Source organism: Pleurodeles waltl, chromosome 4_1, assembly GCF_031143425.1.
Source record: "Pleurodeles waltl isolate 20211129_DDA chromosome 4_1, aPleWal1.hap1.20221129, whole genome shotgun sequence".
NCBI classification, from domain to species: Eukaryota; Metazoa; Chordata; class Amphibia; order Caudata; family Salamandridae; genus Pleurodeles; species Pleurodeles waltl.
In genome coordinates, this window is record NC_090442.1 from 588766358 (window position 1) to 588782565 (window position 16208).

General features: G+C 40.8%; 1 protein-coding gene across 1 annotated transcript in view; it reads right to left on the reverse strand.

Annotated features, from left to right (window-relative positions):
• Positions 1-16208, reverse strand: part of WASHC4 (WASH complex subunit 4) — a 923504-nt gene that overhangs the window by 775126 nt on the left and 132170 nt on the right. Inside the window, exons 3-5 of the mRNA XM_069228973.1 lie at positions 15132-15185; positions 13847-13912; positions 2051-2096 (exon numbers count right to left, since the gene is read on the reverse strand). Of these exons, the coding sequence (XP_069085074.1) occupies positions 2051-2096; positions 13847-13912; positions 15132-15185 (166 nt within the window). The remainder of the gene's footprint in view (positions 1-2050; positions 2097-13846; positions 13913-15131; positions 15186-16208) is intronic.

Here is a 16208-nt window from a genome sequence, read left to right on the forward strand (position 1 = left end):
CTCCTGACTAACTGCAATAAAAGCAGAATAGATCTCTGTGAGGTATCCAGTTTTCTTTTACACTGATATTCAATAAAAGAAGCAGAAGATCAACAAATCCCAAGTATTATGAGGCAATAGATATTCTAAGATGCAATGTGAAAGCACTATAAAAATTGTATTCACTGTAATCTGCATTTTCCTTAAAAACGTAGGTTATCCTCAAATCCACTTGCCTATGTTACACCTCAGTGAAATTATTTATGTAGCATTTTATATTATCTGATTTCATTCTGTTAGCCTCCTTCTTTACCAGGCCATACCAAGAATCTGGACTAGTGAGGGTTACACGTGGGCAAAATGTGGTGAAAGTTGTGCAAGCAGAGGGAGAGTGGGATAAGCTGGTTTATGGTTGGAAGGGGATCTGGGAAAAGGTAGGCAGCCCCAGGGGAAAAAACAAATAACTAAGGGAAAGAGGAAACAGTTAATTTGGGCCAAAACATTAATATTTTCTGCCACTCAGACCAGTCTAGTCGCATCTGAATTTGATCCCCAGTACAATCATAATGCTTCATGTAATATTTTAAATATACTGGAACATCTTAACATGCACAGCTTTTATTCAGCTTCATCATGAAGGATTGGGCATACTCAGAATGCAGAAAGGTGAACACTGCTGCCCTGTGAAATACTATTAACCATGATGGGAGCAGAACTCTTGCTCTTATCTTCACAAAAGGAAACTTTCTCTTATTCCTTGAAAGGAATCATTACCGCTCACCGTGTTTTCAGGTTGTTGTCTGATTCGGACAGCGTCAAGGTTCACTGGCAGCTGGATTGGAATTAATCATTTTTCACAGTTGGCTCAAGACCTCTGCTGCCAACAGGTTACTTTAGAGTACATGTAATATTTTCACCAAGTGTTTATCTTTTAGACATTGGACACACTGTTAGCTTTCCAAACTTACACAGAAGGGAATATTACTTTCAACGTTAGTTTTGATTCCAGCAGTCATCATCAAGCCTTCACAACAACCTCTATTCTCTTTCAGTTGAACAACCAGCTCTGGGTCAATTCTCATGTTTCTTTCTTACTCTCGTAACCACTTGTCACAAAGGCTGGCACCCCAGGGATGATTTGCACGTTACATCCCTTCCTGGTTGTTGGCACAGCACACTCAATGACGGAGATGTTTTGAACAACTTTTTTTTTTTTTTTTTTTTTAAAGAAATTAGGTCAACTATAAGGGCTACGGCTTTCAGTTTAACCTCCAGTGATGATATTGTATGTTTACGCAATCTGTTTTTTTTTCGATAGGAGGCCACTCACTGACACCAGAGAATAATCTCTTGGGTTTCCAAGTTAGACACAGCATCCTCCTCAGTTTCTCTGTCTTTGAGTAGCAGTGCATGATTTAAAAGATTACTGCATCCAGCACTATCTTCAACTTATACGTGGCATTCCTCAACAGTTACCTAGCACTCTTTCGCTTGACCTGTTTACAGAGGTACACTTTAGCGTATCTTTATTCATAGAATTAAGGCCCCAGAGACCACTATTAGGTGCATTGTTGCAACCACACCCGCTGCAGTCCTGCTTCAGCAAAAGGGTCCTGTAGACCGCTGGTGCTTCTTTCAGTGCTCACTTCTCTTCCCTCACCATCGGGGCCTGCAGCACTTACGGATGGGTCTCTGACCTTAATACTTCCTTTGCTGAACTATGCAGAGTAGAGCTGTACTCATACTACAAATATAGTGAAGTGCTCCCTCCCACATCAATGCTTGTTCAATGGCCTTATAAATCTTGATAATATATATTTTCTAAAAACTATAATACATATGTATAGGAGTAATGCAACAGTTGTGATAGTTATACATTTGCTCAACCAAAATCCCAAACCCGTGCAAGAATTAGTGGGCAAGTGTAGGCAGCACAAGGATAATCTTACAGGTAATATCAGTTCCATTTTTTCACCTGTGATCCGATAAATTTCTGGATTAACTGTTTACAAAAAGAAGCAGAGAAACATTCTTATTTAAAATTGAAAATAATAACTATGGTACTACTTACCACCTTCTCCATAAAACAGAAGGCCATTGTAAAACTTTGTTTCAGCCTAGCAAAACAAGAAGATGTTGTAATTAATGTTTACTCAGAACACACGTTCAAGAACTCAAATATAACAGATTGAACTCACAATTATTCCTGTGATACAAAATAATTTCATGAAGGGGAACGCTAAAGGGCAAGGAAACTCAAACAGGTACGGAAGCACTGTTGAGGGATTCAGTTTCCCCCAGACTCCTAAAGCTAAATATATTAAAGAATAAATGTTTTATTAACAGCCACGTCACACAAGGCACGTGTATAAGTGTAAGCCAATTTTGTCAAAACCATTAGAGAGAACAGTCTACAGGGGTTTGTCATAGTTCTGGTGTCCCAGGTCAGAGCTCATTTCTTGTTTCCTGTACTCGTGCCCTGGGCTCTAAGAACACCACCCTCTGCTTCAATTGACATGATGAAGCCTTCCAACTTAACTGGCAACAGTCACATAACGTAGTTTGCTATAGTGTATCTGGAGTACTTAAAAGACACATTTGTTTGTATTCGACTTAAAAAGGTAAAATACAAACATATATTAAACCCCAATTCTTTCACCTCAATATATTTGCACAAAAAGAACAGTGAAAGCTGTTAATCTTTCATTCTGCCCGCAATGTAGTTGTTACTTCCTTGATTGCATCATCTTAGATGGGTGCCTGCTTTCTACTCCAGCAAGTCGTGAGTAGCAGAGGGTGCTGCACAATCCATGTGCTATACACACATTAAGTATATTAAAAAAACATTCTTGTTTGAAATGCTTTTTCCCTGCTACTGTTCAAACTGTCAACTTTTCCCTCCCTATATTTAGTAATGTCCATGGTTGGTTAAAAAAAAAAAAAAAAAAAAAGCGGGTAAAACTATTAAGAGTGTATCAAGGACACCACCAACTCACCCCATGTCATCTTTGGAATCTAGCAGTAAACACACAACATTGGCATGGGAGTCAGTTTTCTAGAGTTTAATGCCAGAAATTGTATGGTACTGTAAGAAGCAGTCATTTGCAAAGCCATTAGTATGCCTGTGGAGGCACTGTTTAAAGATTTTCACCGTTTTATTTTGAAAAGAAAAAAAAGTCTGCCCATTTTCAATTATTGGCTTGCTCTGCTGCATGCAAAAAGAACAAGTGATGGACGGAATGCTGAACAATGTCAAACATTCACCCCCAGTACAGAGATCTGGGCCTAAATCCATCGTTTTTTTGCTGCCCATGCCATTCCAGTTTGGACCCAGCCATATGTAAATCAGTCCTGTACCTGTTCCCCATGGGAACAGTCCAGCCCGGACTGCCAGGCCAGGTCTTCCCTGGACTGGAAACAAGCATCCTGGGACCAGTTTCGGGGTTTCACCCTTCATATATGTGTAGTACATTATAGATTTGCTGTAATACCTTGTGTCTTGTCCTTGCTGTGGTGGTGAGTAAGGCTGGGCAATTTGTTTTCTATTCTGTAGCATACACATCCCAGAGCTAATCTACCTTTTTCGGGCGCTCGTATTCCACTTACAACAGGTTAAAAATTGGGCAAATTGCAGATTTCAGTTTTGCTTCGGTCCAGGAACTGTTACAAGATAACAAACGAACATGTGGCCAATAAACAAAAATCATGTAAGGGAGGTTCTGGCAGCCAATAGGAATAAACCTAACATAAAACCACTTTCTGATTGACTGAATTTGTGGCCAAACGGATCACTGAAAGAAAAGTAAAGTGCATACCCATATGTTCAAAAACTGCCCCCTGCATATCATCCATGATCTATTTATTACTTATATATAATACATGGGATCTGTAATCTCTCTTTGAACTGCAGTCTAATTTCTTTATAATCGGCAACTTGTGAGGCACCCAGTCGGCGATTATAAAGAAAAGAACTCAGAAATCAACTATTATAAGTTATTAGTCAAGTTCTGATGCCACAATACCCGCTGCCAGACCTAGCAGACAGGTGAAAGGCAAGTCAGGTCAAGGAACGTTGATGTCGTTTCTTCTGCTCTATCTTTCTAGCTTACAATGACAATGCAGTGAGAACAGGTTTATTTTTGCACTCCTTAGTTAGAGAAAAGCTAGAATGTTTCGGATTGTTTCTACACATTTGGAGCTATTTTGTTTTTAACTGGCTTGTAAAGAACTGCTTTTAATATCTGCAGCAAATACCTAACAGGCTTTTGATGTGTTTAATTTTGCACTAGCTGTTTTATTCTTCGTATTTGAAAACATGCTTGCTCTTTCACACAGCAAGGTTTTAAGTAGTTTGTGGGAAAGGTGATGGTGTGATCATGTATTGTATAGGATACATTACCCCTTGGCATACATTATAGGGCTATTCCAAGTCACCTAAGAATTCCAAAACCCTATAAAGGAACTTGGCCTTTGTATTCGTTCTTCTATATGGTTATATAACTCCTCGGTGACTTGAAATATCCTTATAATGTATAGCAGGGGTACTTTATCCCTTAAATTACCTTGGTATAAACTATACTTCGAGTCCCATAGATTAACAGCTTATGGCCCATAAATAACCCGTTATACATTGTTTGCTTTACAATAGTTTTGCTTATTCGTGCTGTTAGCATACGCCTACCAGTATACAAGGTACAGGACGTAAATTGCTTTCATTCTCACTACACCTTTCTTATCAAAGTATTCCCACAAATGTCATGGGAACAAGAGCTTCGCTGCACTTGTTATTTGCCTTGTGTGGCTCACTACAAAAGGAGCTGTTATTCTGCTGATGGAAAAAGAGAAGTTCCTTCAGCTAGGAAATAGATCTGAAGAACATTTTGTCACACTAGCAAGCTTGAAGATAGGCTTATTATATGCACACAAAAAGGTCTGGATAGATCATTCGGTTGGCTTTTCTAATGTTTGATTTAGCCAAAGTCACAATCAATCATGCTACCTATTTTCTGCACCAAAGGAGTCTGTAATAAAGATCTGTAGATATAAGATTGTATGTGTAATTAGACTTGGAGGCCTAGGAATGGGTCCAACCTACAATCCCAGGCAGGATTGATTTCTTGTCTCGATACTACAATCAGTAGCATACATTTTAGTGCATTTTTTTTAGATCACACTCTAAACAGGGTGACATTTTCTAGAAGAGGCTGACATGATGGGCATGGCCAGGTACAAGCCTAGGAGCATGGTAGTTCTGAGTCTCTCTGTCGGCTGCCCTGTCTCTCAATTATCATGAGTCTGAGCAGATAAGGGGATGATACACATCAGCTAGGCATCATTTGCTGACCAAAAAAATCCGAACAGAGTGGAGGAAAGTGCAAAGGCACAGCTGAGAGCTGACAGATGGGAAAGGGCCAGTCATTCATCTTGATGAGAGGTCCTTGAATCGCAGCCTGTGGAACACCGCTGGCAGAGACTGGGAAGATGCAGGGCAGATCTCCCTGATCTAGTGTTGCTGTGCAGGAGTCTTATTGACTTTCTGCCTCCCCTATAGGGTGGAATTACTGAGAAGGAGAAGGAGGAGGGCGTGGGCTGGACAAAGACGAGGGAGTCCATGGGGGTTTGAGCATGTGAGACACCCAGGTGGAGACAAAAGTAGTAGGATGTTTTGGGTCATATGTGAAGAGAAAGGAATGGCATAGCAGCTTTGACACTCTAAAAGCAATGGGTTTTAAGAGGATGAGGCTAAAGATACTTTTTCTCAGAGCAGTGTGCATCAAGAATATCAGGCTGTTTACCGAGGTGATGATGTCAATACATGGTCACAAGAGGTGCCTCACAAGCTTTGTCAGCAAAACATGCAATATCCAAAAATGTGCACATCTCTTAGAAACTTAGTAGGAATAAGATTCCTTAAGTATGTTGTAATGACGACAATCCACTAGGTACAATGCTCCTAAAGCAATAAATATTCAAATCTTTATGGGCAAGGTAAAAGTGAGGGTATAAATCTGTGATTTTGGTATGTGTTGATCATATCACTTTCTGCATAGTGTAGTCTTTTCTAGGTCACGCACTGTTTAAAAAGACCTATTGTAAACTTTCATTTGCTTGCCTCTTATTTGATGGTTTACTTTGTCCCCTGTTGTCCATTTTCTGTTTGCACCCCCTCCACCTCCCATTCCCAGAACATGGCCTCTTTACATTCTTTTTGATGCCTGGCTTCTATCCTTCCACAGCTCACTTTTAGGGAACATCTTTTCTTTTTGCTTAGGCCCTTCATGACTGCGTGTGTTTTTTCAGTACCCTCCCTTGTGTGCTTCTCTCCCACCCTGCTAAATATCTGCCCCCCCGGACTATGTTACTGTCTTCCTCATGTTGCATGTTCTCTCTTGTCTCTCCCAGGCCAAACGCACTGCTTCCCATGCAATCCATGCTGCTATCTCAAACATGGTTCTCCCCGCACACCCGTTTAGCTGTTCCTTGTGTATTGCTTTTGCACTCTTCCCCTCCTACTCCCCACTGTCACCCGCCCCTCTGCTGCCTACCATATTTTCCTAAATGTATTTATAATTTTTTGGGAGATGACCAAGAAGTGAACTGTCAGCCCCTTCGTTTGAATAAATAATCTCCCACTGCTTCTTTCATTTTTTTTTTGTTTTTTTTTAATTCGCCAACCCATCTCGGATTGGTGAAAACAGAATGGTGCTCACATCACTTTGTAGGCTATGGGATGTGTGCACAAGTCATCACACATGTGCACAGGTACAAAATCAGACATGTCATCACAACAGTTTTTTTGGCTTCTTTTTTATTTACTTTTGGCCATAGTGGAAAGCAAACGGTCAATGCTGAACAGCATCACTGTTGGAAATGGCCATCTCTACAGAGTCACCTCAAGCTTTTTGCTAGATTTTTGCTTATTGGCCTTAGGACTCTGCACTTTACCACTGCTAACCAGTGCTAAAGTGCTTGTGCTCACTGTCCTAAACATGGTTTGATTGCCATATACCCAATTGGCACTGGTACATTTATTTAACGTACATGCTAGTCCCTTGTGGAGTGGTATACCATATACCCAGGGCTTGTAAATTAAATGCTACCAAAAGGCCTGCAGCACTTATTTTGCCATCCACTACAGTACCACTTTAAAACATGTCACAGGCCTGCCATTGCTGCCTGAAGGCATTTAAGACCTCTTTACAGGCCTAAAAACTCCCCTTTTATTGCACATAAACCACCCCTAAGGTAGGCCCCTAGGTAACCCCTAAGGGCAGGCTGCTGTGTAATTAAAAAGTAGGACATATACTTTCAGGTATTACATGTCCTGGTTTTTCACTACTGAGAAGCCTACCCCTCATTGAAAAATATTGGGGATTCCTTATTTTAATAAATAAGCTGTAATTCCTAAAGCAGAGGTGGTAGATATGTCATGTTTAGTATCTGTGAACCTGGAACGATAAACCCTCTCTAGTGGTAAAGTCGGATTTATCAGTACAAGTTTGAAAAATACACTTTTAGAAAGTTTGCATTTTCCTTCCCTTAGCCCTCTGTGCCTCCAGCCTCCCTTAGGTCATTTGACTGCATGTAACTAATACTTAGGACGTTGCAAATTCCTCCCAGTCACACAAAAGTGCGATTAGCAGAGCCTGGCTAGACCATCAACTGACTTGATGGGGGAGGGGACGATCTGCGCAAAGCACAACCCCACTTACATCTGAATAGGCTGGGCTCTGCCACCACACAATAGGCTTCGAAACCCTGTATTGTCAGTGCAGCCAACTAGAAGCCAGGGGAGGCGGGAAACTCCTGGAACTTCAAACAACCCTTCTGGAATCTTCTACCAACTTCTAGGAGTAGGGCACCAGGGTATAAAAATAGGGCTCTCAGACCCACTCTTCAGTTCACTACTGGACCTGCAGAAGGACACTCAGAGGACTGCCTGATGCTGTGACCTGCTGTGTACTCTGGCAGACTGCGGTTGTACCTGGAAGGACTTCTTTGCTGCCTGGAGCCTGCCTTGAAACATCAGAGGCCGGGCCTGCTGCGGAGCCCTGCATCTTCACCTGCACCTAGGACTTCCAGAAATGACTCCAAAGGCTTGTTTTGCTGGCCTACTGTTCACAAAGACAGGGTCATAAAAGGTTCCCACAATCCTGAACGCGCACCTAGACCCAGCCTGAGTGAGTCTTGAACCTCCAAGAGGTCTCCATCCACTCCTGGACCCTTGGTTGTGGTGCTAAAGGTGCCCAGGTTGCCATTTTCCAAAACTGAGGATTTGCTACTTTGAACCTTAAACTTTAAAAATTCATAACTCTGGTTCTCCTAATTGGATTTTGATGGTTTGGTGTCAATTCAGTAAAATGTACTCTATTTGTGCTAAATCGGTTTGAGAAGTTTACTGTGTTGTGTTTTTACTGTATTGCTGATTGTGTGCTACATTAATACTTTACACATTGCCTCTAAGCTAAGCCTGACTGCTTTTTGTGCCAACCTACCCAGGATTAAGCACAGGTTAATTTAGGACTTTTTGTGGTTCACTCTGCAAGGGATTGTGGCTGTTGCTTGACCAGGGCTCACACTGAGTCAACCAACAACCCAGTTTCTCACAATCAACAAAAGGTATTTGCAATGTTTATAAAGATGAGACCTAAGGAAGGTATATCCATGGGTTTACTTGGTTGCCCTAAATAGCTAAATTTCAAGTACATCAGGAACCAAGCTTTCAGGTTCAACTTAACAGGACTTTGATGGTGAATGCTTCCGTCCTCCTTGTTCAGCATCTTTACCAAAAATGGCATTTTCCTGTGTTGAAATATTGGCATCTCCTAAGGTTTGGAAAACCTTACAACTTATCTTAGCATAATGAGTATCACTATCCATCTGTGGCTTATCTCAAGACCTTCTTGGGAAGCATCAGTATTGATGGAAAAATGTAAGCAAACATCCCATCCTAGTTAGTATTTTTTTGGGAAAGTACGGCCATGTCACATTCTCTCTGGCATATTTTCCACTCATGTGCTTTCAGGAAATCACAGCTATGTTCACCAGCTATTCAGTTTTCCTATCCTGGGACAATCTCAGTAGCAGAAAAGTTGCCCTGTGCTGTGGCAAGTGCTATAACGTTTTGGCTTAATATAGGCTTCTTATGCCAGATTGTAATTTTCCGATTTGGTGTGGGTAATAATTCGACCTACCTCATGAATATTAATGAAGTTGTAAATTGTTGCTCACTCCAACTAGTGGCTATCACAGGGATGGTGGTCTCTAGGGTCAGCAGACAACCGTATCAGTGATCGCCTTTTAATAAAATATATATATTTTTAAATGCAGCTCTCTTTCCTTAAAGAAACGATGATGCGTTTAATAACAGAAGTTTATTTTTTTTATTTGCTTTTGAGATGGCAGTGGTCCCAGAGACCACTGCCTACAGCTCAAGGAACTTATTTTTTGCATTCACAAAGGGGAATTGGCCCTCCTTCCTTTTCTGATTGGCTTACCATTCCAACTCAGGAGTCAGTCATTTTTCAATGGTTTGCGACCGGATTTTGGCTGCAAAAAATTGATAATAATAATTCCAAATTTGGAAAGGGTGCCTACAACATACCATTTGCAAATACTAACTATAGAGCCACAAAACTATTTTGGGAATCTTTAACAGTTTACAATATCTGAGTGTTTGTGAATGTAAAAATGTTTTGTTCATCTGGCCTTACAATCTTCTAATGTCCTTTGCACTGTGACCATTTGCAAAGAGCCATTTCTGCAGTGGACAGCCATTTCTGCAGTGGACATATCACTAGATGTGTGATTCGCACTGACAATCTGCAGGATTTTTAGTAGCCCTACATCCTAGGTAGTAAACCCACATTCCTTACTAACACTCCTGCTGATGTCTAAATTTGTAAGATATCTGAAGGGCATACTTTGGGCTTAATCAACATCAAATACAGGCATTAGAAATGTAATCTGTGAGCGGGGGTTGAAGTAAAAGTTCTATGTATTTACTTTCAATCTTTTAATGGAAGAAGCAACTGTACAGTAGCTCAGCAAGCTTGAGAGATTGCTGTCAACACAGAGGGCTGAAGGGCATCTACTGTTAAAGGGATTAAAAACCAATCCTGATTCCATATCAAAAGGTTGCATATGTGCAATTGTTAATGCTATGGCATCATGGAACACATGCATATTTCATGAGCTTTAAAGCACTGAAAAGTGGCAGCATTTGTAATGTGTATCTATTCTCATAATGACCCCACATTGCTTTAATGCAGAATTTGAAATGGCTGGTGGCCTTCATTACTGGTTTAAACACAGTACTTGCTTTTAAAAATCTATCCTTGAAAAAAAATTTAAAAAAATAAAATCCATCAAACCTCTCTTTCAATATTCACAGAAAAACACGGACATCATCCTCTTAGCATGGGGCTTCAAACAAAGAAAATAATTAACACTGTTGGTTGTTAATGGTTGGTAACGGAGTCTGTACTTTTCATAGTGCTTCCTCTGCACAAGTCCATTTGGATCTGCTGCCTCCTGTATGAGTGTTTCGAGGTTATTTTAACATCATTTTATGGGCACATTATTTTAGCCATAGGCTTCCAACTTGTGCCCTGTAGCCTAGAAAATAATTCATTCTATTATTTTAACAGAAGCCTCATTTTATGGTGATGTTTTTATTATTTTATCTATTACGCTTTTAGCCTAGAAATTGTTTTCATTTCTTCATCTTCACATCTTCACTCTGTGCTTACTCAAGGCTGTACACAATAATGTTGTCAGTATAAAGTAGAACACTGCATTCCCTGTCATTTCACGGAAACACACTTTTTTTGCAATAGGGCAGTTTTCTTAGAACATCAGAAGTTTTATTATAAAAACACCCCCTCTACCCCTGTACGTTAGAGGGAAATTCCAGCCAGAAGTTGCCACTGCAGCTGCCTGCTGAGATTAAACACCTTTTCTGCCTACATGGGAGAAGCCTCTCGGTAGACCAACAGCCCTCTTCGCTACTACCATATTCTGGTATGGGGGATGGTGTCTTTCCAAGAATCCTGCAGGACAGATTAGGGCTAACACTGCTATGCTCTACTATAGATCCTTAGTGGTGTAGGTAGGAATTCTGGCACTTAGCATTGTGACAGTATGGTGGGACTTTTCTTATGTTTCACTTTCTTTGTCACTACATTGCTATTATTGTGTTTCATTATCCTTATTGTTGCAGTACATGCTTTTTTATCTAGGATGCAGTTGATTCAATAAAATCCAATGAACAAAGTCCTGCTTCTGTTTGTCTTTGCATGTGTGAGACAAATGCAACTGAAAGAAAAGGATAAGGTCTGTTCCACCATGATTTCCCTAAATCAGAATGTCATGCGCATGGCTACCACAAATCACTGCCACTTTTGGGTGCTAGTGAGGTACTGCTAAGGGTTAGGCCGACAGTTGTCACACAGTGTGGAATTAGACTCAGTTCCCCGAATCCAGCAATGTCATTGTTATAATGAGAGCCAACAAGACATGAGGACTATGGTATCCAAACTTGTTGTGGCATACAAAAACTTGACTTTTGTTGGAGTCCGTCCACTGCTTGTTTACCTCCATCTAATTTTTAATCCAGTGAAAGGTCATCTACTTGCTGACCAAACTGTGTTATCAATCAAAGGATGTGTTCACAACAAGGCCTGGTATATGCAGCCTAAAATCATAACAAATCTTATAGCATAAACTCTTTGAAAGTGTAATACATGTGAATCTATCACAGGGCAATAAGCTCAATGGTCATCATCATTTTAAGTCATTGTTTGGATAAAAGAGTTTCTTTTGATCTACAAAGGCTCCCGCCTCTCTTTGAGAAATGTGATTACTTTGTCTGCTTCGCCCACTCCCCTTCCTCCTAGATTGCCAGGAATGCTGCAAAAGGTGTGATTCTGAATAACGGCAAACCCTACCTACACTCTTTCTTAGCTTTGTATTCTTTTTATCGGTCTTTGGAGGGACCAGATGGCCTGGGTTAGCAGTCTGTTTCCAAGTGACTGCAAGTAGGAACAATGATCCATGATGCACTTGGGGTCCTGTGTAACTGGTTTCACAGTCACTTTGTTGTAGACAAAGTATACACTTTGCTGCTTCTGTCAAAGTCAGTAATCGTGCACAAAAGTATTTGTCATTAATGGACTTGAGCTGGTCCACAGTGTCCACCTATATATTTCTCTAACTGGTAATATGAAACCAACTGCATCAAATACACAAGGTAACAAGAGGAATGCTTGGAATTTGTATAACCACTGGCAATCAATCAGAAGAGCATTCCAACCAACTGTTCTTGTACCCACTGTGCCACCTCAGTTTTGGACACGGCCATATGCAAATTGGTCTTGACACTGCTCCAATAGGACCAGTCCAGCCCAAACTGTTAGGCCAGGTCCTCCCTGAACCAGAACCCAAGCAATCCAAGACCGCTATTGCCCTGACTCGGGCTCCTCAGTTGGGTGTAGCTCCAGTGGCACAGCGAGCATGGGACCCATGTTCGGGCACTACCTTGTTACTTAGGGTGGTATATCAAACACATATACCTTGTGGAGCAGGGTCAAGTCTGATCTGAATATGACTGGATCAAAACTGAGGTAGTGTGGTTATTACAAAAACAACATGTTGGAATGCTACCCTGAACAATTGACAGTGATCAGACTTACAGCAAAGATTTATCTCATGCCTTTTGTGTGTTTATTATAAAACAGACTGCCACTAATAGCGATCAGGGCATCAAGAGATATGGGTTGTGAGAGGAAGAGTTCCTTCTTGTGTAGTGATTCCTTCCAACACCATACAAAACATTGGTGCTATCTATGGTCAACCACAAGGTTTCAGGAATGTCGTCAAGTAAATGGGATCACAACCAAATGAGTACATCTGGCATGTCATCATGACAGTAGCCCAGTTCTTCACCAATTATAAAAAATAATAATACTTAACAACATAGAAATCTTATTCACAAAGCATTGCCCTTAAACAACCTCATAAAACAATATTAAAAATAATTATATTTCACATCCACATTTTTCTGCTGTAACGCTGGTTTCGTGTCAAATTCTTCTTTCCTGAAGAATCAAGTCTTAGACTGGTCAGTGCTGAATAGCCTGTTCGATTGTCCTACCCTGTAGATGTACCTCAAAATTTAAGCACAGGATCAAATCCTTTTTTTTCCTGACAAACACATTAATACTGACTCTGCAAACATATTAAATGGCTTTAGAGAGACTAAGCAGTATTTTATCTCAGAAAATAGACTACATTTACTGGATGATTATTGTCCACATTAGAGATGTAGCCTTTGTTAGGTAGTTGCTATAAACCACTGGAAGCACAAAAGGCATGCTTTGATAACAGATTGTTGGGTAATAGACGGTCAGAAAAAGACTAAAGGGCATGTCACAAATCAAAGAGCCAACACAAATGAAAGTGAGCAGAACATTTTTGATCAAAAGAACATTTTTGAGCAAAATAAACCAATCACCAGACCAAACACATTCGGGCATAATAGGGAACTAGTGAGTCTGTGCACCGGCACAAAGGATGGAGAGAATCCATGCACCACACATATCTGCTGCATGCCCGGTACTGCACTATGTACAGCATCAAGTTAAACTATTTTGAAAGCAGTGTATGGCCCCCACAGTATTAGTAGGTTTTCCAATTGTAAGGAGTAAGACAAACATAAGGGTATAGACAAGTGGTAAATAAACGAAACAATTACTACATTAGAACATTAATCTTTAAGTTTCTGAGAAGCACAACACAGTGAAAATGTAAGGCAGCAAGACAGGTGACATACAATGACCACATAAAAAAAAATACTGTGAAGCATTACCTCATATTTCAGTTTCTTGATTTCACAACACAGTGCTGCAAACACAGTGATAACCTTGTTCAGAACCTGCATCCATTAAAAATAAAAAAAAAGAAGAAAAAGGCTGTACTTAGTAAGATTGCTCCATTTACACTATTCTGCTTTCCATTTATCCAATCCCTTCAACCAGGTCACAGTTTGATTTGGCAGTGGTTTAACAGGAATACAAGAGTTTGTAAGTCATTTCGGCATTAAATTAAAAGAATGTACGAACACAACGGATTACATTTTCTAAAAGGAAGGAAGAACTGAAAGAGGCGAAGAGGCGTTCAGACCAAAGGGAGTATGACAGCAGTATTAATTTTAACAAATGTCCAGCCACTACAGCAGAATAACAGCAGTGATTAAGCCCCTCATTAAGACCCTGGAGGGCTGCAGTGATGGTCAGACCGCCGCCAATGTGGCAGTCCCACATCCACAATTATGACCGTGGCGGCTGCGCCACAGCCGGACCGCCAGCACCGGCAATTCTCCTCCACTGGCAGTCCTGACCCGCCCTTGGGGATTACAAGCCCCCTCTCTGCCAGCTTTTACATGGCGGTAGCACCGCCATGTAAAGACTGGCGGAGACAGGGTGCAGGGGGCCACACGGGGTTCCCTACACTACCCATGCACTTGGTCCCCCACGGCCAGCCCCAGCCCCAGCCCATGGCTTTTTTGAAAAGCGGGACGAGTGCTGCTGGACCCTGCGCACTGCAACATTGCCGCTGGCTCAATTATGAGCCAGCACCAACGTTGTGGGCTGGTTCCCGCTGACCCAGCGGGAAACTCTTAATAGGGAGTCACGGGAAGGGACCGCACTGGCAGTAACCCGACAGCAGGAGTTTGTCTGGCGGCTTTTTCCGCCCACCAACTCATAATTAGGGCCTAAGTCTTTGGAGCGGTGGAAAATGAACAAAAATCATGTACAATCAAAGTGAAAGTAATAACTATAAACAGAAGCAAAACCAACTTAAATGTGCCAAAAAGTCAAAAGAAAACAAATGAATTTTGCAAAACATGGTTTCTATTTATAATGTAAGTCTAAAGAATGCATATATCAGAACTTTTCATATAAACCAAGAACCAATACACTAAATAACAGATGTTGCATTTTTTTTGTCACCAAAGATGTTTTTGTTAACCACCATATGACCAGCGTTTCACAAAATATTACAGAGGAGGGGATCAAAATGGATCATGAATAAATTATATTTGTGATCTAAATAAAAGATTGCTCTGAAATTAGTGACATTCTGCTTGTTACCTTATTTTCAGTCTTTATGAGTTCCAGCAGGGATGACTGCTCATAGGGCACAAGCTAAGGTTGGAGAGAAAAAAGAAAAAAAAAATCAGAAAGATTACAATTCTGTTGCTTTACTATAGTTATAGTACAAGTTATAGTTACCTGAAATAACTCACTATAAAAACTGAATTTCGAGCCTAACTATAATGGCCCTGTACCCTTTAGGTTTTAAGTGAATTTTTATGTTTTTTAAATTGTTTCCTAACTATAACGTCCCTGTAGCCTTTGTTTCATTCAGTGTATTCCTATGGTTTTTTAAAAAATGTAAAGTAATTTTAATTATTATATGTTAATCCAACCACTTCCCATACCCACGATAATCCCTAAAAACACCTTACCACCCAAAAAAACATACCCACTCTAAACCCTAGAAACCCCCCCAAAAAAATAAAACCCAAATACCATACCCACCCTAAACCCTAAAAATCCCCTTCCCATCCAAAAACCCATACCCACCCTAAACCCTAAAAAAACAAAACCTTAAAACCCAAATACCATACCCACCCTAAACTCTAAAAATCCCCTTCCCATCCAAAAACCCATACCCACTCTAAACCCTAAAAATATCCTTGCCATTCAAAAACCCATACCCACCCTAAATCCTGAAATTATCCTTGCCGCTCAAAAACCCATACCCACCCTACACCTTTAATTTGTCCATGCCACCCAAAAACACATAGTATGAAAGTGCCTCTTTTGACATGGTCACCCTCCCACACACACTTTTTGCCTAGTTTCTGGTGCAATTTTGACTGAAAGTGCACTGGGCCCCTACTAAACACGTCGCCAGTGCCAGATCTCTTTCCCAGAAAAACTGCACAGTCGTCTTTCCCAACTGGCAAAACTTTAGCTACCACTGTAAGTCCCTAGTAAAATGGTACCCCAAGTACCTAGGGGATGAAGTATTAAAGGAAGGCCCCTGAGGCCACCCTCAGGGACCCTCTCACTAAGTGCACACAGTGCTGCGTTCAAAGGCTGCATGTCTTGATGCAGAACTAAAATGAAAAAACAACATGGCACACAGCCTGTGTGCCCTGG